This window comes from Protopterus annectens, chromosome 2.part0 (genome assembly GCF_019279795.1).
Source record: "Protopterus annectens isolate FY-2018-M chromosome 2.part0, PAN1.0, whole genome shotgun sequence".
NCBI classification, from domain to species: Eukaryota; Metazoa; Chordata; order Ceratodontiformes; family Protopteridae; genus Protopterus; species Protopterus annectens.
In genome coordinates, this window is record NC_056728.1 from 493,517,425 (window position 1) to 493,544,341 (window position 26,917).

At 42.0% G+C, this 26,917-nt stretch overlaps 1 protein-coding gene across 2 annotated transcripts in view; it reads right to left on the reverse strand.

Annotated features, from left to right (window-relative positions):
- Positions 1-1,571: 1,571 nt before the first annotated feature.
- The window catches only part of GOLM1 (golgi membrane protein 1), a 1,295,551-nt gene continuing 1,270,205 nt past the window's right edge, over positions 1,572-26,917 (reverse strand). For both annotated transcript variants that reach the window (XM_044060901.1, XM_044060899.1), the window contains exon 11: positions 1,572-6,129. In XM_044060901.1, the coding sequence (XP_043916836.1) occupies positions 6,044-6,129 (86 nt within the window). In that variant the 3' untranslated portion in view covers positions 1,572-6,043. The remainder of the gene's footprint in view (positions 6,130-26,917) is intronic.

Sequence of the window (26,917 nt, forward strand, 5' to 3'; positions counted from 1 at the left end):
GACCCTTGCAGAATCAATTCCTCAGCTTTTTCCTTTAAATGAAGCATGTGAGAGCTGTTAGTAATGCAAGACTAGATGTCCACAGTGATTATTCAGAAAATGTTGATTGATGTAAAATATGTTGTATTAACTACTTAAATGAATTACAATGCAGGCTGTCAGTAGCTGTTTATTGTTGAGAAAATGTTTGATACAAAACCTGCTGGCTGCTCTATTAACTTCTGAAATAAATTACATGCATGATGTGTAGTAACGTCAGATTACAGGTCCATAAGGACTGGTCAGAAAATATTGGTCGATTCAAAACCTGTCCTATTAACTTTTTAACTGAATTACGTGCAGGATGCCAGTAATGCTTGACTAGATTGTACATACAGAATAGGTTCAGAAAATATTGATCGATACAAAAGCTGTCCCTGCTCTTGGAAATTTGCCCCCCCCCTCATTATTTTTGCCTTTCTCGAGCAAAGAGTTGAGTGACTTGCTGATTTTATGGTGGAAGTGTTCACATGCTATTTAAAATATTCTACAACTGTATGATTTTTCAGTATGCAGCCAAGTATGTTACTTCCATAAACAGTACTTGGCCCTACTGCTAACACAATGAGAACCTTGTGATAGCAGCATTCATATAGCAACAAAGATCATCAAAACTCAAGCTATGGACCAAGAATTCACTATACATGTTCTGTATGGTAACTTGTAGAAACTGGCACTTTCCAGTTTGTCGCTGTTTAATCTAGTGACTTCACGTAACTGCTTGTTTCTGTTTACAAATCACTTAGCCAAACCCAAAAAGTAAAATAAACACAATTTTTCCAGAGAAAACATGTTTTGTTCATCTGTTTTTAATAACTTTAAATTGAAAGGAAAAAAGCACATTCCCATTTAAAAGTGTGCAGTTAAGTCTCGAGACAATCCACTAAAACGCAAACTCTGAAAAATAATCTTCCTACCAAGGAAAGGAAAATTAAATGATAAATATTTAAATGTGGAAGGTTTTCCCCCAAAAGGAACGTATCTGGTCAGCAATGGAACAGAACAAAATGATCATCCAAAACCTGCAGAGGGGCACTGTCTTCGGAGGCAGGAAAGCTCTGAAAGGTTTGGCGCTCAAACCTGTCCGTATAGGCATCTCAGCTTGAGCTGATTTATGTTTTGAGCACATGGAAGGTACACTGAAGCGTTTGGAGCTGGCCGGCTGTTATATCCCTGGCGGGATATAACCCAGCTAAAGCTACTGTAGCATTGATCAATATGATGAACACCTGTATTAAGATCGATATCCCCATTTGCAAGTTCTATGCATTCAATCAAATTCAAAATGGAAACAACCATCATCACATAGTTGTGTTTAACAAACATGTTGGCAACAGCAACTTTAACAGCCCATAACAGAAATCAGCAGCAAATTTGTGGAGAGCGCAAAAATGTCTTTCACATGTGGTGAAGCAGAATGACCCGTCGCTTCAAACAACAAATAAATTTGACTGTGCAGTAGTAAATGTCAGGGGGAAATTATTACTTGTCCAGAACGCATCTCATAAAAATAAGTCACTGCAGGCAAAATGTCTCATTTTTATTTTATTACAGTATGTATTATTGTATAACAAACAATAAAACTATTTATACATCTTCAGACACTAATCACCTAGTCCTTCAGTAATTCAATGCAAAAAGATGTGCAGTGATCTCATCAAAAAAATGCATTACATCAATCTCCAAGAAACAAAGATCACCTCAAAATAAAGAGTTAAATTATTTTACAGTAAGGCTTAAGAATGTAATATTTTAATGCAAATCTTTACTTCATGTGCACCTTTTCAATAGAAATACAAACAAAATTAAGACCATTACTACAATCAAAAATGAAAATAAATATCTGTGAAGAGTAGTAATCAATGTTTTAAAGCCAAAGGAAACAGTTTTAAAAGAATAGGAAATTAGCAGCAGTTCAGTATGACATTGTTCTCACACTGTATGCTCCTTACCATCCCTAAAACCATTGCAGAGTTTGTAAAGTGGAACCCTTAAGCAAACCATTGCAGTATGACTTTCCCCTTAAAGCCCTATTATTAACTTTTTAAATAAGATGCAGTGCAATACACCATGAAAGCAGTCTGAAAATTCATGAAACTCAGCAGGGTGAAGGCAAAATAACTATGTTAAATGATACAAGTGCTGTCTTTAAACTGTAATGGTTATCTTTTACAACTGTTTCTTATGTCCCTTCCCACATACAGAATCTGCAAATTTTATGTCACAGTAACAACGTCTGCTGAAGTAATGTAAAGATGCACTAAACAGCACATCTTCAGCCATATAAAAATCAATGAATTACACAGACCTGTCACTTTTGCTGACCAAGATACACAACAGAAAGACTAATTTGGTTCTATAATTCTGGCTAGGTTACATAAAAGGAATATGGTATGGAATGCCTGCTGAAGTACCAAAACTATTTTTTCTTGCTGTTTCTCACATCAGGAGGAATGACAAGTATTTCAAAATAAAACCAAGTACAACTGTACAGAAATGCTTATTCATTTCTTTCATATTTTCCCATGCCACTGGCTAGTCCACTGGGACAAATAAATCAATGGCACAAGTGTAGAGTCCTCTCATTTCCACTTTTCATTTAATGCTTAAGCGATTTCACCCAAACTAACCAACCAGAAGGTATGCCAAGCAGGGAGAGTTGTTAGAGGTGTACTAAGGCGCATTCAGAGGTACTACAAATAATGGAATCCAGTGATGTTTTTTTTTTTCCTAATACAAGAATCCTCCTCTACCTGTACTAAAGAAATGTAGAATTACATTATAAACAGAAATTACTTCATTAAAACATCCTTGCACCCAAGTGTAGACACTCCTTAATGTCAGACCAGTGTGCACGTATATGTTAACTTGTGAAGTGTCTCTTAAGAGTCAGCTGGCTTACGAGAAAACCAAAAACTACATACGCGTTTCTAAAAGATGAACAGATGGACTTTAAATGAACAAAGATTGCTCAAAATAGTCTGCTGTTTTTACTGGATATGTATGTGATCCAGTAACACAAATTCATGCCAACATCAACTCCCGCAGTGTCAGCTGTCTTATTCTCAATGCCCTCCATAACAGAATTTTAATACACAAAAAACAAAACGGAAAATGTATTGTCAAATAACTCTGCATAAAATTAGTATGTTAGCATAGTCTGAGGTGTACTTTAGTTCCAGAATATTTAAAACTCCTTACACTGTAGGTTACTTAGACTGCTTATCACTGTACTAACACAGTGACAGATATCTAAACACCCCAACAAATCTAATGTGGCCCTAACAGTGAGTGTTTTGTTGAATACTTATAGGCTAGCTTGTTATTCTGGTGTGTACTTCTCATTTAAACTGTACAATATGATGGTGAATGTAATAAGAGTGCAGAGTCCTCTCTCCTCCATACATGGGAATGTTTCTGAACTTGCAAAGGAGCAGTCAGACTCACCTGTATATCAGAAAACTGCAAAGCAAACTGACAAGATTTTTTTTAAAGAAACTTGGTTAAGTGCAAGCAGACATGATACTTAGACCAGAAATTCATTTCCATACACCTCCAATACAACGGGAAACAATGTACTAGAAAGTGGAGAGTAAAAAAAAAAAATTGTGAAGCACATGCTACTTTCCAAGTGCAAATTCCAAACTGCTGAATGTGCACACGGCTTACACAGGGTGCAAAAGAGCATCAAAAATGACATATACCATTCTGTATGCAGTGTATGCAACTGCCTAAAGCTTACAAGAGAATAAAAAATGTGTGTGGTGTATTTTAAAATCACAGTATCAGCAGTTTCAAGAAGATATTTATAGCTGAATGGGCAAAACAAATACCATCAGCATACTAATGTGAAAAAGTTGCCAGTGAATGAAAATCAGGATTGCTATGGGGGGGGGGTGACTTTCACTTAATTGGGAGCTAGGCCGAAAGAGAAGAAAAGAAATAGATGAATACCTTCCCGCAGGCATGTGTTGTGGCTTTTTTTTTTTTTTTTTTTGACAAGAACAGCATTTCTTGTTAGCACACACCAATGTACCAAACTATATTTTTGAATTAATATTTATTAATACAGGATTTGGAATGTCTTCTCATTATTAAACAAGTCATACATGTAGGAACAGTGTTAATGCTATTCGCTCTGTAGTTCTGTTGCTGTCACTTTTTTGTTTTTGCTTCTGTCACTTTTTTGTTTTTGCTTCCGAAGAACACATACACCTTCAGCTCAATACAATGAGTTACAGAGCTAGTAAAGACAGTAACTTATAACGTCTCTCGTTCTCAACTGATGAATCAGAGGCAAAGCCTCGGAATGAAAAGAACAAGAAATCTAAACAAAAAGCATAACTTAAAAACACCGATTCTAATTACTCAGTTGACAGAAAAGATGAATGTTTGGATATTTTTTTCTTGGAGAAAACAAATCTGTTACCTTTGTTTGACAATGGTTGAGTCTTTTGTTCCTCATAGCTTCTGTTACCAAAGCACAAACACTTTTATAACGGGTTTTGAAAAATGCTGAGACAAAATAAAGAACAGATGCATGTTATGCCTCTGTTAGTTATATTTTTGCATGTAAACTATAATTTTTACTGACTCAGATAATTTAGGTCCCTCCAGCTAACTTTAGCTCAAAAGAGCTTCAGGAAAGAATAAAATGCAGGTCCAATTTTTACTTCAAAGGTTGTAAGCAGGTAAAACCAGAAGATAAGTAAACACATACACATGTGCGTGCACACACGTACACATGCACCACTCTAGCATGTGAATGTTGTGGCACGGTAGCAGCTCAAGATAATTTACACATACCTAACAGATCTGGTACACAAATAAAAGGGATTCAGAAAGGCCAAATTACGAACATGTCAGGTTTCAGTAATGAAGAGAGAAGGCCTGTGGATCCTTCCGAAATAAAGCTGAACAAAACGCAATACAGTCAAAGGCGACAAAGGCATCAAAACAGAAAGCAGAAAGGTGTGCGTTCCAAGGGCAGGAAACATCTCCCATCACTATGCTCTTTTTGTATACGGAAATATTTTCTGTTGCACTTCTTGTAACACAGAACAACTCAAGAGGTGAAGCCCAGTCATATTCCTTGTGTGGGCAGTAAATATAAGTGCAGGAAACTGACTGGCAGAAGTGCCTTCTAACATACAGCTGAAAGATAACTTGGCTGGCAGAAACAGTATAAAACCAGTAGGATGACCACACAAAAATTGTTCATCTTTGGCCTTGTCTTACAGTTCTGCAAGAACACAGCACTACGTGTATCATTTCACTTCACATTTCATTTTTCTGCTATACCATTACTTATCAGATTTAAATAATTCAAGCAACATTTTTACAACATATACAGTAGTATGGTTCACCTTGACTTAAGAGTACACACTGAAGTAACTGTAATGGATAAATCTCAGGAATCCTTCGTCCTTTGGTCTGATGAATGCAAACAGCTGCTAAATGGTTGACAAAATGCACAAACATACATGAATGATTTCCAGTTTACAGTCCCATAACATACATTCAAAATGTCTAAAAAAACCCAAGTAATTTGCCCGTACATTTTTGCCTAGTTAGTCATCCAACCTAAACAATGAAATGTGTTCTGTAAAACCTAAAGATCCAGAATCTCCATACTAAACAATATAGCTATCACTGCACCAAATACGCACAGCAGTTTCAAAACCAAAATGAAATAAAGTACAGTTGACAATGCTCCTCCAGGTTGCTTCAATTCATAAACTTCACTGAAGGTGAATGCTTTTATGTTGTACTTTCTGGTCATGTGGCTGATAATGCTGAACACAGCCTGACCACGTGCAAATCTAATGTTTCTCATCTGTTTTATTAACAAATCTATGTCCATTTCCCAGATCCAGCTAACAGAAAAATATTTTTAAACACTAGCAGCCCACAGAACCTATCTGTATGTGCTGACAGCAATTTAATTAAACTGATGGAAATTAATGCAGTTTCAATTTTAAAAATGAGGTCCGCAATTCATAAATTACAGTAATTGTTTTCTTTTGTCTGGTATTATTTTTTGCAAATCTTCTTCCTCTTCCTCTTCCTCCTCTTCTTGATTATTCACATCTGAAATGAAGCAAAAAAATTGTGTTATGAGACAAGAAAATTAAGAGGAAAAGCATATTAGCGCTTTGAAAGCCAGATGTGTGGCCACAGTATGTCTTTAATGTAAAACTCAAAAGTAATCAGAAGGCTGCAACCACAAGGCAGATAATGGAAGCAAATAAGGACAAGCAAACAAGCGCCAACAGCATTTTAAACATTTCAGAAATAACATGTTTTTAAATTAAATGCATCTAACTGCAAAGCTGGAATGGAAAGGAGACTCTAGGTATCAGCATTTTAGGGCCTGACTGTTTTGGTGTACAGAACAAAAATATGATCATCTACAGCCTCAGACTGCAGAACTGCAATAGACTCTAACAACTTAATTCAATTTCACACTTTGCTACCTAGGATATAACAGTTCTGAATATAATTAGCACTCTTGTTCAGTATCACATTAACCCAGTTCATTTTTGCAAACTGTTTAAACCTGTAAACATGGTTATTTTTTCCTAACATCCTTACTGTTTAACTTGCAACTTGCAAGAGAGGTTGTGCTATGAAAATATAATTTCAGTTTTGCAGCTTGTGTTTGTGAAAAACAATTTCATTTTTATGCAATGTATACAGTCATTTCCTCGCCTGATTTTTTTTTTCTGCACAGAAAGCAGAGCTGCCTACAGATTATAAAGAATAGAGGTTGGCAATAGTCTCCACAGCTAGAAGAGAGGTAGAGGTACAAGAAAGAATGAGGCTCACCACCTGACAAAATTCAACATAACCTGGGATGTTAAAAAAACACCCAATGTCATGTTACATGCAACCTCTGCATTACTTACTATCCCACACCCATCATTTGTTGGCAGTCATGGTGGATTGTAAATATAGCCTCACCAAACCTCTCCACAGATTGTTTACCTGAGCCTAGCCACAAGAGTTGTTACTGAAGTACGGCACACCATACCGGCGATGCCCTATCATAAAAGTGTGGCCCTGCCACACACCCCAGTAATTACAGACCTGTCAACCTTATTGAGCCTGATCTGCAAAGCTATGGAGCGCAGCATGACTAATCTTATAAACCGTAATGTCAAACAGCTTTTTAAGCTACACCCTCAGCAGTCTGTCCTTGTTGACTGGAGTTCCTGCTTATTAAATCAAGTTAACTAATTTGACAGTGTCACACAGTGGTGATGCTGTCCACACAGTATATCTTGACCTAGTCAAAGTGTTTGACACTATACCCCATGCGTGAATTACAAGTAAGCTAAATGTTTTAAATAGCGATACTTACATGGCATGATGGTTAGTAAACTGACAAAGACAGAACCAACACAATTTATGTAGGAGGTGCATCATCCAACAGCATAATGGTAACCAGTGGAGTGCCCCCGGGCTCTGTACTAGGGACTACTCCTCTTCAGCATTTACACCTCTGATCTCCAAACTGAGAACCAGGACTTTTGGTTAACTAAATCTGCAGATGACTGCAACCTACGTACTACTGTTAAGGCCTCCTATGGTATCTGTACCCTTCAGAAAAAACTTACCCAAATGAATACCTAGGAGTACTGAAAATGGGCTCAGAATAAATGTGAACAGCGTTCTAAATATTTTGTTTTGCAGAGAACTCCTACCCTCACCATATAGTAACAAAGTACAGTTGTGTACACTTACCATAAATGTAGATGTTAGAGTATATTCACTGTACACTTGTACCAAACATTCCCACATTTCTGCCTTCTCCAAGACTAGTGCCACTGCCATCTTGCAAGGCATCCTCGCCTCTCCTTAATTTTCCATCCTCCTTTCCTTTCAGCTTTGTGAATCATCCCACAAGTTAGGACTGCAACAGTGAAACACAAGGAACATAGTACAATTGTGTATACTTAGCATAAATATAGATATTTGAGTGTATTCACTGTTGCAGTGTTCTTTCCCTCCCTCCTTCCTCCCTGGCCTACAGTGTAGGTGGAGACATTCTCCTCCTCAGTCAGGTTTAGCCCTCTTTTCTACTTCACCTTTTACTTGGATTACAGGGTCCCAGAACCTTGGCCTCAGGGACAATCTGGGGGGCTCCTACCTTTAGGGGCATGTAAAGTACTGAGATCATGGTGCCAGCCAACTCCCCTTGTACCCAAGCGTAGTGACATCAGATAGACAGGGCATCTGCTGGCTCCAGAGGGAGGGAAACTATTCTCTGGTAGTCAGAACGGCCAAGGGCATCCATGGCAGGAAATCCCACAAGTTAGAACTGCAACATTGAAACACGAAGAGCATTAGTCCATTACTAAATGAAAATGCATCAGGGACCTGGGTATCTCACTTAACAGCTCCCTCTCCTTTGATCATCATGTGGCAATTGCAGTCAGAAAATCCTCCTACTTATTAAAACTAATAGTCAAGGGTATATCATCCAAATCTGAACTATTCAGCACTGATTAAACAATACAGTGCCACTTTCAGGATGTACATCACTTGACATGTCAAACTAGAGAATTCTCAGAGGTTTCTCACCAAGAAGGTAGGTGAATTGCTTGATTTAAAGAAACCCTAGATACCACTTTTGGCAGAAAGGTAGGGTTGGTTTGTAAGGAGACCCTGTCTCTGTGAAAGGTTATGAACGGTGGTATTGCCATTAGGGCCTGTAATTCCGAGACCCTTCTTGCTGAGGTAATTGCCAACAGGAAAGCTGTCTTCCATGAGAGAAATTGTAAGTCCACAGAAGCTGCTGGCTCAAAGGGGGGGGGGGGGTAGAGTCAGTTTTTCTAAGACAAAGTTGAGGTCCCAAGCTGGTACTGGAGCCTTTCTTGGTGGCTTTATATTCTTTATTCCCCTAAGAAATTGCCTTAACAAAGGACGTGAAAACACAGGTGGGTCAGTGTTGTATCTAGCTGAGATAGCTGAAGCATGTATTTTTATGGAAGAATATGAGAGTCCATTCTGTAGCATATCTGCCAAGTATTCCAAAATGAGTGGGATGTTCAGTAATGATGCATCATGACCCTTGCTGGTATTCCAAATGCTGAATCTCTTCCATTTTGCTGAGTAAACCTTTCTGGTGGATGGTCTTCTGGCTTCTGTTAGTATCTGTTGAACTTCCTTGGAGAGAGATAGATTGAGGTTATTCATTGGATCTCCCAAGCTGTTAGCTGCAGCGTCTGAATGTTGGGATGTACTGTCTTGAAGTTGTGTTGAGTCAAATGTTGGGACCATTGGGGAAGGGCCCACTTTTTGTTGTGACATATGCACCGTAGTAGTGGATACCAGTGTTGTCTTGGCCAGTCTGGAGCTATTAGGATCCCCTTTGGCTTCTCTGCTTTGATCTTTAGTAGTAATGTGGTCATCAGTGGCAGAGGTGGGAATGCATAGATTTTTAGGAAGTTCCAGTTGAATGAGAGAGCATCTATTTTCCATGCTTGTGGATGATATGTCCTTGAACAGAACTTTTGTAGATGATGATTGAGGTGGGAGGCAAATAGGTCTACTTCTGGCCTGCCCCATGTCGAGGTGAGTCGTATGAATATTTCTGGATGTAACCTCCACTCGTGGGGGTCTAGGAAGTTCCTATTTAAGCTGTCCGCCAGCACATTGTCTTTGCCTGGAACAAACTGGGATTGCAGCTGTATGTTTAGGCGCAGTGATTTTTCCCAAAGATTCATTTGTCAGTCTGCAAAGGGGGTAAGAATGGGTGCCCCCCTGCTTGTTTATGTACCACATCACAGTGGTGTTGTCTGTCCGTATTAGCAGGTGGCCTTGCTGAAGTTGTTGCCGAAAGGCCTCGATGGCATGCATTACTGCCAGCATTTCTTTTTGGTTGCTATGCAGATGTGTTTCCTTTGGAGACCATTGTCCTTGAATACATTTGCCCTCCATGTGCGCCCCCCATCCAAGGTCTGAGGCGTCTGTGGTCATGGTCTGTGTTATCTGAGGCTTTTTGAACGACATACCTGTGTTTGCCTGGCTTATCGAGGCCCACCATAGAAATTCCTTTTGTAGGCATGGAATGAGCGGTATGGTTGCCTCTAGGTTGTTGCTGTGTTGAGACCATAAGCTTTTTAAGTACCATTGAAGTTTTCTCATGTGTAGTCTTGCTAATGGAACCAGGAGAATGCAGGATGCCATGTAACCCAGGGCCTGTAGGAATCTCCTTGCAGTCATCTGGGTGAGCTTTGCCAAACCTTTGAAGTAACGAGTTAACTTCTTTTGCTTGTCTTCTGTCAGGTAAGCCATTTGAGAGGCTGTGTCTAGATTGGCTCCTAAGAAGGTTATTTGCTGGGATGGCTGTAGTCTTGACTTTTGGAAGTTGACTGTGTATCCCAGAGCCTGTAGCAATTGTATGACATAATTCAAGTTTTTTGTCAAAATCAGTTTGTCGTCCGCTTGTATGAGGCAGTCGTCCAGGTACGGGTACATTTGGATCCCCTGGAGCCTGCAATGAGCAATTACTGAAGCCAGGCATTTCGTGAATACTCTGGGCGCAGTAGATAAGCCAAATGGCAATGCTGAGAATTGATAATGCTCTGGCCCTGCAAGAAATCTGAGGTATCTTCTGCAGCTGTGTCTGATAGGGACATGCAGGTATGCCTCCTTGAGGTCCAGAGTAATCAGCCAAGACCCCTTGCCCAGCATGGGAAGGAGTTGCTGTAGAGTCAGCATTTTGAACTTTGGTACTATGAGCAAAGTGTTTAATGCGGACAAATCCAATATTGGTCTCCACTGAGTTTCTTTTCTTGGAACAAGGAACAGTCTTGAATAAAACCCCTGGCCTTGTTCTTGTTGTGGAACTTTTTCTATTGCTTTGATGTGAACAAGCAGAGAAATTTGATTGATAGCCTCTGCTCTCTGGTTTTGAGGTAGGTTTGGCATTTGGCATGCCTTGTTTTCTTGGCAAGGTATGAAAGTGGAACCTGTAACCTTGGTCTATAATGTCCAAAATCCATTTGTCCTTTGTCAGTCTGTGCCAATTGTCTGAAAACAGAGATAATTTTCCGCCCAAAGGAGCTTCTGTTTGCTCCTTGGTCAGCGGAAGTAGAGGAAAGTCATTGAGATTGTCCCTGTGGGGCAGGAGAAACCCCTGTGTCACTTCTTTGGTTTGCTGGTGGCCATTGTCGTCCCCTGTAGGAACCTCTGTATTGTCCTCTTCCTCGGCCACGCCTGCTTTTGCCCCTTTAAAATCTTTCAGCATTCGGAAAGGACCAGTTTTTAGAAGGCCAATTCCTGCTGAATCTGGTGGCTGAACCTGGAGGAAATCTTTGACTGTCTGTACTGACATGGCTTTTTCCTCAATGGACTTTAACACATCTTTAGCATTAGCACCAAAAAGCTTGTTCTTTTCCAAGGGTGCATCAAGAAGTTTTGCCTTAACATGATCTGGTAGAGGTTGTTCTTTTAACCATGCATGTCTACGAATGACCGCCCCTGTCATAGCTGCCCTACATGAAGCTTCCAATGCATCATATCCACACTGTAGGAAGTGATTGCTAACTTGCTGAGAATTATGTACAGCCTCCTGCAAAGACTTCCTATCTAAAGGTTCAGGAGAGGCCAATGTTTTCTGTAAATCATCTAACAGGTAATCCTGATATTGAAACATATGAAAGAGACAATTGAGAGCTCTCATAGTTAAAGTAGTGGAGGTGTAAACCTTCTTTCCCCATCTCTCTAATGACCTGGCTTCCCTGTTAAGGCAAAGGATTTTTGGAAGTGGTAGCTGAAACCCCTTTCGGTCCCTGAGAAATTGTTTCTAAATCAACAGCATGGGCTCTAAAGAAATGAGAATGTGTTTCTGGGACCCTATAGTATCTGTCAGGCTTGGCAGGAGCAGGAGGAAGAGTATCAGGGGTAACACTGGAGTCAGAGTATAAATCATCCAAAACATCAAGCACAGGAGGTATAGCTAAAGGCCTGTGTTGGGGCTTTTTAAGGAAGGTTCGAAGGCGCTGTCTGGAATCAGAATATTCCTGGCCTTGCCACTTGAAATGTTCCCTCATGGAATGCAGAACTTCCCCAAAAGAAATATCCTCAGGAGGGGAGGCCGAGGGAATGGAGTCCTCTGCATCTGAGTCCTCATAGGTCTGGAAGGGCTCTTCCTGGCTGTCGGAGTGAACAGAGTCCTCAGAATCTTCATCTGAAGGGAGAGGGTCAGAGGGTTCAACCCTGGGCCTCTTATCAGGAGGAGGCTGGGATCCTCTCTCAGGATGGGCCTGTGAACCTCTGATCATGGAAATTAAGTCTGCGGCCATAGTCATGATTTGTGTTTTAGGAGTAGGCTGAGGTAAGGCTTTAGCAGAAAGGTGCTTGGTCTTGCTGGCTGCCTTAGCACGTGTGTAGGCCTTGATAGACATGGGCATGGGAGGCCTAGCAGCTCCACATGCAGGAGTGACCTTATCCACAGCAGTGGTCTCGGGCATTTCCTCGGTTTCAGTATCCGGAGGAAAATCAATAACTGGCGTCGGTGTGGTCTCCGGTGTCGGAGGTATCGGTAATGCGGTGTCTTCGGTTCGGAGCGGTGAAATAACCGCCTCAGAGGGAACCGGGGCACTCGCGGTAGGTTTTGGCGTGGTGTCGGAGGAAGACGCGGGCCGAGGATGTCGGTCCCGGTCTTTTCGTTTCTTAGGAGTCTGCGATGTTGGTAGTTCCGACGGCATGGTATAATCGAATTTTTTGCCGAAAAAATCTTCAGCGAACTCCGCCCGGCGCCTTAGAGTGCGCTTGTTGAAGCGAGCACAGGCGGCACAGGCCGAGACGTCGTGGTCTGGGCCAAGGCAAGGAAGGCCGTAAGAGTGGAAATCCTTATGAGGTATTTGTTTACCACAAGACAAACAATTATTTACTTTTTCAGTAATTTCTGACATCGGCTGAGGCAAGAAAAGGTCCCCAATGGGGTACTTAGCTTTTTGATGACTTCGGAATCGAAGAATACAGGAGCTTATATACTCCAGCCGCTCTGACGTCAGAGAGAAATGCGACATCAGCCGATGTCGGACCCAGACTTTGGAATCCGGCCGACCGAGGGCTGCCTGAGGCAGGACAACCCATATGTTATGACTGCAGTTGCATTCTTGAAGGACATCGGCCAAGGGCATCCATGGCAGGAAATCCCACAAGTTAGAAAGTAGTTTTGTACCTAACCATAAATGTAGATGTCTGATAGGTATGCATCTGCAGTCCTAACATATGGATTGTCCTGCCTCAGGCAGCCCTTCGGTCGGCCGGATTCCAAAGTCTGGGTCTGGCCTCGGCTGATGTCGCACTTCACCCGACGTCATAACTGCTGTTTATTGGGTATAAAGGCATCAGCCGATGCCATTTTCCTCAGTGTTTCTTGCCCCAGATGCCAGGTGCCCTCTAGGAAGGCTAAATTTGGATAAATGCAAATAATTCCAAACAGCAGAGAGCAACAATATAAGAATATATATATATATATATATATATATATATATATATATATATATATATATACATATATACAAACAAATACACCACAATAGATTCCCCCAGCTAGCTAAAGGAGGGGTAAATACCCTAGGAATACCACAGAGGGGAAGGAGGGTGGGTAATCCTGACTGCAGATGCATACCTATCGGACATCTACATTTATGGTAGGTACAAAACTGTACTATGTCCTTCAAGGATGCATCTGCAGTCCTAACATATGGGTAGAATACCATAGCCAAACTGGGGGAGGAGGCACTAAGATAAAGATGGTGTAGTTAAGATCCCTTGCAAAACAGCAGTTGCAAAACCTGCTCGGGATCTAGAGTATAAGGGAAGATTATAATGCTTGGCAAATGTATGCATGGAGCTCCAAGTAGCAGCTTCTAAAATGTCTTTGGTAGCCACTCCTCGTAGGAAAGCTGTAATGGTGGCTGTAGTTCTTGTGGAATGAGGTCTGATATTATCAGGAGTTGTCTTTCCATGGAAAGAGTAGCAAAATCAAATGCAATTTCCTATCCATTTTGAGATTGTCTGTTTTGAAATTGCTTTTCCTTGCATTCCTGTTGCATATGCTACCAGAAGCTGGTCAGTTTTTCTGCTGGTCTTAGTTCTGTCCAGATAGTAGCGTAATTGTCTGTGCACATCCAAGGTATGTAGCAGTCTTTCCCCCCTGTTCTGTGGGTTGGGGAAGAATGTAGGTAAATGAATCGCTTGGTTCAATGATACTCTGGAGACCACTTTTGGCATAAAGGTAGGATTAGTTCTCAGAGAGACTCTGTCCTGATGAAAGATGAGGAAGGGTTGTACTGCCATTAATGCCTGTAACTCAGATACCCTTCTTGCTGAAGTAATTGCTAGCAGGAAAGCAGTTTTCCAAGACAAGAATTGTAATTCTGCTGTTGCTGCTGGTTCAAAAGGGGGAAGTGTTAACTTTTCCAGCACGAAGTTGAGATACCATGTAGGTAAAGGTGGTTTCCTTGGAGGTTTTACATTTTTGATTCCTCTCAAGAACTGCCTGAGTAGAGGATGAGAGAAGACAGGAGGATCCATGTTGTATTCTGCTGAAATTGCTGATGCATGAATCTTAATGGAGGAGTAAGACAGGCCATTGTGGAACAGCTCTGCTAAATATTCCAGGATGTGTGCTATGTTTGCCAATGAGACATTTTCTCCCTTTGCTGCACTCCAAATGAGGTATCTTTTCCACTTGGCTGAGTAAGTCTTCCTTGTGGAGGGTCTGCGTGCCTCCAGGATAATGTCCTTAACCCTCTGAGATAAACCTGGGTTATTTTGTTTTATGCAATATTCCAAACAGCTAGCTGCAGTGTTTTCAAGTTTGGATGTAGGATCTTGTAGTTGTCCTGTGTTAGTAGTAAGGGACATAGAGGTAGAGGCCATGCGTGTGTCCGTGACATGCTTCTCAGTAGCGGGTACCAATGTTGTCTCGGCCAGTCTGAAGCTATCAGAATTACCCTTGGCTGATCCTCTCTGATCTTCAGTAGAACTTTGTACATCAAAGGAAGAGGTGGAAATGCATATGCTGTCAGGTTTTTCCAGCTGAAGGAAAGGGAGTCCACCCTCCAAGCAAGTGGGTGGTATGCTCTTGTGCAGAATTTCTTCAATTGGTGATTGTGTGGGGAGGCAAATAGGTCTATCTGTGGTAATCCCCATTTCTTTGTTATGGCTTTGAAGATATCTGGATGCAGCATCCATTTGTGAGTATCCGTGGTAGTTCTGCTTAAGGTGTCTGCTAGAGAATTTTCTTTTCCTGGTACAAATCTGGCCTGAAGTTGAATGTTGAGATTCAGGGCCACATTCCATAGGTCCATTGCCATCCGGCATAGAGGATATGAATGTGTACCTCCCTGTTTGTTGATGTACCACATGACTGTGGTATTGTCCGTCCTTATCAGCAGATGACCCTGTTGGAGGAGTGGTCTGAATGCCTGGATCGCATGTTTCACTGCCAGCATCTCCTTTAGATTTATGTGTAGATTCAGCTGGTCTTGGGTCCATAGGCCTTGTATACACTTGTCCACCATGTGTGCCCCCCATCCTAGGTCTGAGGCGTCTGTGGTGATGGTCTGGCTTGGATGAGGTTTGTGGAAAGGCAAGCCTCTGTTCAACTGACAGGCCTGAGCCCACCACAGGAATTCTTGTTTCAGGCATGGAATTATTGGAATCTGGGCTTCTAGACTGTGCTTGTGTTGAGACCATACATTCCTTAGGTACCATTGTAGCTTTCTCATATGCAGCCTGGCATGCGGAACCAATATTATGCAGGATGCCATGTAGCCCAGGGCTTGCAGGACTTTCCTTGCAGTAAGCTGAGCTTGTGCTGTTAATGTCATGAAGTAGACTGGTAGTTGCTTTTGTTTTTCTTCTGTGAGAAAAGCCATCTGAGTTGATGTATCTAGTTCTGCACCCAAGAATGTTATCCTTTGGGATGGTACTAGTCTTGACTTTTGCATGTTGACTGTGTATCCCAAGCCTTGCAACAGTTGTATGACATTTTCCAAATCTTTTGTTAATTTTGCCTTGTTGTCCGCTTGTATTAGGCAGTCGTCCAGGTATGGGTAAATTTGAATTCCCTGAAGTCTGCAATGAGCAATTATTGATGCCAGGAATTTCGTGAATACTCTGGGCGCAGTAGATAAGCCAAAAGGCAATGCTGAGAATTGATAATGCTCTGATCCTGCAAGAAATCTGAGGTGTCTTCTGCAATCTGGTCGTATAGGGACGTGCAGGTATGCCTCCTTGAGATCTAGAGTCGCAAGCCACGACTCCTTGCCCAGCATGGGAAGAAGCTGCTGGAGGGTCAGCATTTTGAATTTTGGAACAATGAGGTATGTGTTCAGTGCGGACAAGTCTAGAATAGGTCTCCATTGATTTTCTTTTCTTGGTACCAGGAAAAGCCTGGAGTAAAATCCTTGGCCTTGTTCCATAGGTGGCACCTCTTCTATAGCTCTCATCCTTAGTAAGTTGTTGATTTGTCTTAGAGCGTCTGTTTTTTGGCTTGGTGGTAGGTTTGGCATTCCTCTCTTTTTTGGTAGTGTGTGGAAGTGAAACCTGTAGCCCTTGTCTATTGTTTGTAAAGTCCATTTGTCTCCTGTAATGTAATGCCAGTTGTCGGAGAATAAGGCTAGTTTTCCGCCCAAGGGTGCTTCCAGTTGTTCCCTGGTAGGCGGAACTAGAGCCAAGTCATTGTGTCTGCCCTGTGGAAGTGGTTGTGGTTGATTCTGTGGCAGTACTTCTCTCGTTGGTAGGTTGCCACTGACGTCCCCTGTAGGCACCCCTAGATTGACCTCTGCCTCTTGGCCTATTTCTGCCTCTCTGCGCTCTGGAGTTGTCTGGAAAGGACCAATTCTTTGAAGGCCAATTTCTGCTAAACCTCGGAGGTTGGACCTGTAAGAAATCCTTGACTGTTTGGACAGATTTTGCTTTTTCTTCCACCTTCTTTAGAACCTCCTGTGCAGGGGAGCCAAACAAACTTTGTTTCTCCATGGGAGCATCTAGGAGTTTTGACTTAACATGGTCTGGTAAGGATTGTTCTTTTAACCAGGCATGCCTTCGAATCACTGTTCCAGTCATAGCTGATCTAAAGGAAGCTTCCAGTGCATCATGGTCTGGTAAGGATTGTTCTTTTAACCAGGCATGCCTTCGAATCACTGTTCCAGTCATAGCTGATCTAAAGGAAGCTTCCAGTGCATCATAGCCACATTTTAAGAAATGGTTACTGACCTGCTGAGAGTTATGTACCAAATCCTGAAGGGACTTGCGGTCTAAAGGTTCAGGAGAAGACAGTTTTTTATTTAGCTGGTCTAACAAAAATTCCTGGTACTGAATCATGTGAAATTGACAGTTCAAGGCCCTGGCCGAAAGAGTAGCAGAAGTATAAACCTTTTACCCCATCTCTAATGCTCTAGATTCCTTTCAGAGGGAAGAGGGTTTTGGCAGAGGCAGCTGCCACCTTTAGGGCCCTGTGAAATGGTATCAGGGTCTGCAACAGGAGCCTTATACAAATGGTAGTGTGTGTCCGGGACCCTGTAATATCTGTCTGGCTTGGCAGGAGCCGGAGGAAGAGAATCAGGAGCAGTACAGGCATCATTATATGCATCATCAACAACTGTTAATACTGGCGGAATGGCTAAAGGCCTATGCTGTGGTAAGTTTAAAAAGGTCCTTAGCCTTTTCCTTGAATCTGAAAAATCCTGGCCCTGCCATTGGAAGTGTTCCCTCATAGCATGCAAGGTTTCCCCAAAGGAAAATTCTTCAGGAGGAGAAGCAGAAGGAATGGAATCTTCTGCATCAGAATCCTCATAAGGAGAATATGGGCCTTCGTGAGGGTCTGAAATGTCTGAGTCATCCGAGGAATAGTCTGTAGAGACAGGTTCCAGGGGTTCAGTCCTAGGCCTCTTGTCTGGAGGGGGCTGAGAGCCCCTGTCTGGGTGAGGTTGGGATCCTCTGATCATAGAAATGAGATCCTCAGCCAGGCTGAGTATTTGGGAACTAGAGGTAGGCCTATGAAAAGGAGTTTTGGCAGGCAAGGCCTTAGAAGATTTAGCTGCTTTAGCCCTGGCAAAAGCCTTGATAGACATGGAAGCAGGGGGGTCTAGCAGCCCCACGTGCAGGGGTAGATTTGTCTAAAGGAATAGTGTCTGACAAATCCTGGGTGCCTGCTTCTGTAGCAGTAAATTCAGTAGCAGATTCAGCCATGCTCTGTGAGGCCTCGGCTATCGTAGGCATGCTTTCGGCCGAAGGAAGAACCGGGAGCTTGGTTTCAGCCGAAAGCGAGACATTCGTGGTTGGCTTAACCGTGGCTTCAGCCGAAACCGCGGGCCGTGAATGCCGGTCCTTTTCCTTGCGCTTTTTAGCTAATTGAGTAGTCGGAGTCTCCGACTGCATTTTGTATGCAAAAGCGGGACCAAAAAACTCCTCTGCAAACTCCGACCGACGTCTAAGTGTTCGTCGGTTGAAGGAAGCACAGGCTAGACAAGCTGATACGTTGTGGTCTGGGCCTAAGCAAGGAAGGCAGTAAGAGTGGAAATCCTTATGAGGTATTTGTTTCCCACAAGTTAAACAATTATTTACTTTGAAGTAAATGCACACACAGCCAGGAAATGGAACAGCTTGTTGTAAGTTCACCAAGGCAGATTCAGTAAATCCAGGTAGGCACCAAACGAATTCAAATAATTCCTTTATTCAGAACCACAGAATAATAACACACTATTATTAACTTTGTCTGACATCGGCTGAGGCAAGAAAGAGTCCCCAATGGGGTACTTAGCTTTTTAGAAGTCTTCGGTAGTAGGAATCTCTGGATCTGACCGACCGGCACTTGCTTACAGCTTCTGCTTCGGGCACCGCGCGGCAAGAAAGACAGAGGAAAATGGCGTCGGCTGATGCCTTTATACCCAATGAACAGCAGTTATGACGTCGGGTGAAGTGTGACATCAGCCGAGGCCAGACCCAGACTTTGGAATCCGGCCGACCGAAGGGCTGCCTGAGGCAGGACAACCCATATGTTAGGACTGCAGATGCATCCTTGATGGACATCTGCAACATTGAAACACGAAGAGCATTAGTCCATTACTAAATGAAAATGCATCAGGGACCTGGGTATCTCACTTAACAGCTCCCTCTCCTTTGATCATCATGTGGCAATTGCAGTCAGAAAATCCTCCTACTTATTAAAACTAATAGTCAAGGGTATATCATCCAAATCTGAACTATTCAGCACTGATTAAACAATACAGTGCCACTTTCAGGATGTACCTCACTTGACATGTCAAACAACTAGAGAATTCTCAGAGGTTTCTCACCAAGAAGATTTTAGGCTTAAAGACCTTGAGAGCTACAAGAAAGACAAGTAGCTCTACCCCTTTACTCAGTATCTTACAGACTCTTTTGAGAGGTGATCTGTGCCTTGTCTATCATGCTAATAGAGACCAGGATGTCAGAAAACCAAAAAAAAGCACCGGTGGAAGTAGCAAAAATGAAATGTCGCAAACAAACAAATAGCGTATTCCAACTTTATTCTCCGCTTTCGTCGTAGACTTCTTCAGAATGATAAAAATGCTACAAAATGCAAATGATTTAAATACTAAAACATCTTGAACCAATCAGTCAATTATCCAATAAAAAAGAATCAATTAATAAAAGTAAGAAACCAAATACCAGGTTTTACCTACATAAAATGCAATAAAAAAGCTGCACTGTTTTTATTTATACACAAATCACGGTGCTTTAAATAACATTTAACGTTGATAACATCATTCAAACCGGGGGGTGAATCAGATTTTAATCTGACCTGCCAATCTGTTTCACGTTGTTGTAGGAAGTTTTTATAGTCACCATCCCTCATGTCTTTCTTACAAACCTCTAGAATGGAAAACAAAAATTTCTTAAAATTGGGACATACCAAGGAATGCTTGAACAAAGCATTAGTATCATCTCTTTTTTTGATACTGTAGAGATGCTCTCTAATGCGTGTCTTCAATTGCCGGGTCGTCATACCGACATAAAATGCCGGACAGGCGGAACACAAGGCAATATAAACAACGCCCTTAGAGCAGCAATCTACATATCCAGGTACCATGATGGTTCTATCAAAGGAACTAACAAAAATGTAAGGACCAACTGAAATGTACCTACAGGTGTTACAATTATAGCAACAAAACATACCTCTCCTAGTGCTAAGCTCGTTGCAATGCCCTCCATTGTTATTTTCCAAAATCCTCTTCAAACTATAGTTATTTTTATGTGTGAAAATGGGTTTGTCGCCTAAAATAGCAAACATGTCAGAATTACCTTTGATCACCCTCCAGTTTTTTTCTATCATATTCATTAACCGCTTAGAATCAGAATTTATTTCTAAACAGCATGCCAAAGAATGATTGATGTTACTAATATTTCTTTTTTTGATAATTTCAGAACAATCTTTCAAATTAGTTCTTAAAAAAGAGGGATAGTGTGTTTTACGTTTTTGATAAATTTCCCAAGCAGTGTCTATCAATAGGGCTCTATCGTACCCTCGATCTAAAAAAAGGGAAATAATAAATCTTAATTCATCCAACAAATCCGCATCATTCGAGGTCATGCGACAGGCTCTGATGAACTGTCCCCTTGGGACATTTCTCATCACATGTTTTGGATGACCGCTACGGTAATGTACATAACCGTTACTAAAAGTTTTCTTCCGATGTATTCGACTATGAAACATCTTTTCCTGGGGGTCCCAAAATAAAGAAACATCTAAGAAATTCACATTAAGCCCAAAGCCACCAATGACAAACTTCAGAAATGGAGAAAGAGAATTAATGTCAAACAAGAAGGCTTCCACGGTCTGTTGGTTGCCTTCAATAATGAAGAACAAATCATCAACAAAACGAGAATAAAAGGAAATGTTGTACAATTTAGTTAAATGTGGGATGAATTGATGTTCCCACCACACCATAACGGTATTGGCATAAGCGGGGGCAGCCGGAGAACCCATAGCTACGCCCCTTCTTTGCCGATAGTAAACTCCATCAAATAGAAAAAAATTATTTTGTAAAATAATATCTAAAAATGTGCAAACTGTTGAGATAATATTGTTACTAAAATTGGCTCTATAAGTACACAAAAAACTCCTAACGGCCTCTATTCCATCTACATGAGGAATACAAGTAAATAGTGAAATGACATTGAGTGTGAAAATAATATGTTTTTTAGGGTCAAAAACACCACTCAAATTATAATGATTAATTTTCTCTAAAAAATGCCAGGAATCACGAGTAAAAGAAGTTTCTTCAGTAATAATAGGACCCAAGAATGCATCAATCACCAAGGATAACCCTTCTGTGACACTGTGTGGAGAAGACATAATAGGCCTAAAAGGTGGCCGTTCAACACTTTTATGAGTCTTAGGTATTCCAAACATCACACCAATTCTAGGTTCATTAATAACACAAAATTCATACAACTCAAAACTAATGTCACCAGACATTAAGGCCTCATACAAATGCGAATAAATCAACCTGTGACTACGGTGGATATCAAAAAGAGTAACAGTATCATATTCATGTTTGTTATCTAAAATTTCTCTCATACTGTTAATATAGGCTTCTTGAGTCATTACAAAGTACAGTTTTGTACCTACCATAAATGTAGATGTTCGAGGATCCACATTGCTGCAGTCCTAACCATTGGGTAGTCCGCTGTCCAGTCGGCCCGAATACCAAAGTATATGGCTGACGTCGGTCAAGGCGCATTAGACTGATGTCAGGACGTCAGGGTACTAATGCGCATGACCGACGTCATATCCTCAGTCTTTTCTTGCCCCAGATGTCAGAAGACCCTAAAAAGACAAGGCCCAAACCAAAACACCAAAAAGCCCTGCATCAAACATATATACAATATATACAAATGTACAAGAATATATATATATATATATATTAGCCCACACCACCACCCCTAAACACAGAGGGGAAGGAGGGAGGGTATTGGACTGCAGCAATGTGGATCCTCGAACATCTACATTTATGGTAGGTACAAAACTGTACTATGTTCTTCATTCCACATTGCTGCAGTCCTAACCATTGGGTTGAATCCCAAAGCAGAGGTAAGGGAGGCTGGCAAATCATAAGGAAGCAGGAGCTGTCAACATGCCTTGCAAAATAGCTGTGGCAAAACCAGCCCTAGATTTAGAGTAGAGAGGAAGGTGGTAATGCTTAGAGAAAGTATGCACTGAACTCCAAGTAGCTGCCTCCAAAATATCCTTAGTTGCCACCCCCCTTAGAAATGCTGTTGAAGTGGCAGTAGCCCTAGTGGAATGAGGCCTAATCCCAGCTGGAATCTCCTTGCCATGATGGGAGTAACAAAATGAAATGCAAAACCCAATCCACTTAGAAATAGTTTGCTTAGACACAGGCTTGCCCTGAGAACTCAAAGCAAAAGAAACAAACAATTGCTGAGACTGCCTGAAATCCTTAGTCCTGCTTAAATAATAACGCAACTGCCTATGTACATCTAAAGTGTGCAAAATCTTTTCCCCCTTATTTTGGGGATCTGCATAGAAAGTAGGCAAATGAATAGTTTGGTTTAAAGCCACACTAGAAACCACCTTAGGCATAAAGGAAGGATTAGTACGTAATGATACCCTATCCTTATGGAAAATCAAAAGGGCTCTACTGCCATAAGGGCCTGCAACTCAGACACCCTTCTTGCAGAAGTAATAGCCAACAAGAAAGCAGTCTTCCATGACAAGTATTTCAAGTCAGCAGTAGCCGCAGGCTCAAAAGGTTGTAGAGTAAGTTTTTCCAACACAAAATTGAGATCCCAAGCAGGAGTAGGAGCTCTACGTGGGGTCTTATATTCTTTGCCCCTCTAAGAAACTGCTTGAACAAAGGATGCGAAAACAATGGTGGGTCACAATCATAGTGAGCTGAAATTGCTGCAGCATGAATCTTAATGGAAGAGAAAGACAAACCTTTGTCCAGTAACTCAGTAAGATATTGAAGAGCCACACTCAAATTTGGCTCAGAAATCTCCAAATTGTTTGCTGCACTCCAAAATAAAAATCTCTTCCATTTTTCTGCGTACACTTTCCTTGTACTAGGTCTCCTGGCTTCCATAATCACATTTAAAACTTGTTGAGGAAGTTGAGACCTGCTGTCTTTCAAAACAGAATATGCCAGGCTGTTAGATGAAGAGAGTGAAGCTTGACATTGAGCAGGTGACCATCTCTCTGGGACAACAGGTGTGGAATCAAGGGTAAAGGCCATGGAGGCTTCTTTACCAGACTCCTCAATAATGGGTACCAGTGCTGCCGAGGCCAATCTGGAGCTATTAAAATCATCCTTGGCTTGTCTTGTCTGACCTTTAGAAGCACCTTTGGAAGAAGAGGCAGAGGTGGAAACGCATACACATGAAGATTTTTCCAACTGAAAGAAAGAGCATCCACTTTCCAAGCTGTGTGATGAAACCTCTTTGTGCAAAACTTTGGCAGCTGGTGGTTTAGTGGAGAAGCGAACAGATCTATGTCTGGAGTTCCCCAGGACACTGTCAACTTTTGAAATACATGAAGATCCAGTTTCCACTCGTGGGGATCCATGATTTGTCTGCTTAACACATCTGCTAAGGAGTTCTGTGCTCCCGGCAGAAACCTTGCCTGAAGAGTTAGTTGCAAGCTGAGCGCAGTCTCCCATAAAATCATTGCTTGCCTGCACAATGGGTAAGAATGTGTTCCCCTTGTTTGTTGATGTACCACATGACAGTTGTGTTGTCTGTTAGAATCAACACCTGCCCTGGAAGAAGTAACTCCTTGAAAGCCATTAATGCAAACTGGACTGCTAACATCTCCTTCATGTTGATATGTAGATGCTGTAGTCTGGCAGGCCACTTGTCTTGTATCCACTTTCCATTTAGATGAGCTCCCCAAGCAATGTCTGAGGCATCTGTCGTTAGAATCTGACTCGCCTCTGGCCGGGTCACAGAGAGTCCCTTGTTTAGGTGACATTCCTGAGCCCACCACAAAAATTCCTTTTGAATGCAAGGTATTATTTGAATGACAGTGTCCAAATCCTGGCAGTGCTGTGTCCATACATTTTGAGATACCATTGTAGCTTCCTCATATGCAGTTTGGCATTGGGAAGCACCAGAATACAAGATGCCATGAACCCTAAGGCTTGAAGGACTGTCCTTGCAGTCAGCCCGGACTGAAGAGATAGTTGATGGAAGTAACTGGAAAGATTCTGTTGTTTGTCCGGGGTTAAAAAGGCCATCTGGGCTGCTGTATTCAGTCTCACACCCAGAAAGCACATGTCTTGAGAGGGTACTAGACTGGACTTTATTTCGTTCACAGAATACCCTAGGCATCTTAGCACTGCTATGACATATTCCAGATGCTGTAGAAGGTCTTCCTTTTCTTGAGCCAGAATCAGGCAGTCGCCCAAGTAAGGATAGATTTGAATTCCTTTTAACCTGAAGTAAGCTATCACTGGAGCCAGAACCTTTGTGAATAATCTTGGCAGTAGATAAGCCAAAGGGCAATGCAGAGAACTGATAATGAGAATTTCCAGCTCGGAAACGCAGATACTTCCTGCAACTTAGTCTTATAGGCACATGAAGGTAAGCTTCCTTGAGATCTAAAGTTACCATCCAATGATCTTTGCCCAGCAGAGGTAAAAGCTGTTGTAACGTCAACATCTTGAACTTGGGAATGTCCAGATAAGTGTTGAGGATAGATAAATCCAAAATTGGTCTCCACGTGTTCCCCTTCTTTGGTACTAGGAACAGGCGAGAATAAAATCCTAGGCCCCTTTCTGGTACAGGGACTGGCTGAATGGCCCCTATTTGGAGTAACAGAGAAATTTGCTTGTGAGCCTCTTTCCTTTGTGGAGGGGAACGTCTGGCATGCCTTTGAAAGGGGCAATGTATGGAAATAAAACCTGTAACCGTGGTGAATGATATCCAACACCCATCTGTCTTGAGTGATTAAATCCCAATTTTCTTTGAAAAGAGACAGTCTTCCTCCCAAAGGAGCTGCCAGACGAGAATCTACTGGCAGCTGAAAAGGCAGGTCATTGGGTCTGTTTACGAAAGGACTGACCCCTGCCCTCACCAGAAGTCTGAGCAGGTGAACCCCTGTTCTAGGCCTAAAAGAACCTTGAGCTCTGCCCCTACCACGCCTAGTCCTACCCCTACACTGGTAATCATAACGAGGATATGTCCATCCCTTAGTAGGCCAATTTCTACTAAACTTGCGTGGCTGCACCTGCAAAAAATCTTTAACAGTTTGCATAGACTTAGCTTTGTCCTCCATTTTCTTTAAAACTGCTTCCACAGGCGAACCAAATAACACATCAGACTGTAAAGGAGCATCCAAAATCCTAGTCTTAACATGCTCTGCTAAATTCTGATCCCTCAACCAGGCATGCCTGCGAAGAACAGAACTAGTGGCAGCCACCCTCGAGGAGGCCTGCACAGCATCAAAACCACATTGCAAAGAATGCTTACCCACTTGTTCAGACACATGAACTAAATCCAGCAACTCTTTACACTCTATACCTTCCGCCAAAGCATCCACCTTAGATTTCAATTGTGAAAGGAGATAATTTTGATATTTTAGCATGTGAAACTGACAATTCAACGCCTCATGGCTAAAGTGGAAGAAGTATATACTTTCTTTCCCCACCTATCCAAAGCCCTAGCCTCTTTATCAGTGGGAACAGGATTTTTAACAACAGAGGCCTTAACACCTTTAGGCCCCTGAGAAACAGTTTCCGGGTCTGCCCTAGGACTCTTAAACAGATACTTATGAGCTTCAGGCACCCTATAGTACCTATCAGGTTTAACAGGGGCAGGAGGCAAAGAATCAGGGTTCAGGGATGCCTCTGCAAAAACATCTTCCACCACATTCAACACAGGAGGTATAGCTAAAGGCCTATGCTGGGGTAAAAATAAGAATTCCCTAAGCCTTTTCCTGGAATCAGAGTAATCTTGGCCTTCCCATTTAAAGTGCTCCCTCATGGAATGCAGAGTCTCTGAAAATGAGAAATCCTCAGGAGGAGAAGCTGTAGGAGTGGAATCATCCACATCAGAATCAGAATAAGGAGGATACTCCTGCAAGTCTTCCGCAGAAGACTCAGAAGCCTCTGAACACTGTTCAAAACTTTCAAACTCAGGTTCCACCCTAGGCCTCTTATCAGGAGGGGGCATAGAGCCTCTAATCATAGTAATTAAATCTTCTGCCATTTTAAGCATATGTTTCTTAGGCACAGAACCTGAAGTGCTAGGAGAAGCCCCCACTGAAGCTAAACTTGGCCTACCTCTCAAAGAAGTTTTGGAAACAGAAGGAGAGGCTCTAACTACCTTGGGAAGAGAGGGAAGAACAGTTACCTGAGAAGCCCCCTCAGCCTGGCCTACCTCCTGAGAAGGCACATCCTGTAACAGTAAAGTCTCTGCCTGAGACTCCAAAGAAACTCCTGGCAAAACCTCTGGCTCCACTGAGCCTTCTAAAGAACCGACGTCCGGGACTGCCGGTTCATCAACCCTAGGCTTTGCTGTTTTGTCCTTGCGCTTTTTGATCGAAGCGGCCGGAGCATCCGACGGCATTTTATAATTACAACGCTTCCCAAACACTAACCTGGCACAGTCTAACCTTCTCTTAATAGTGCGTTTGTTAAATCTAGCACAAGAGCGGCAACCAACAACGCCGTGCTCAGGCCCTAAACAAGGTATACACAAAGTATGGTAATCCCTATGAGGTATCTGCTTCCCACAAGAAATACAGTTATTCACTTTTTCTGACATCCGGTTAAATACTGAGGCAAGAAAACCAAAATGTTCCCAACGGGTACTTAGCCAACTTTGATTCGGTCTGAAACTC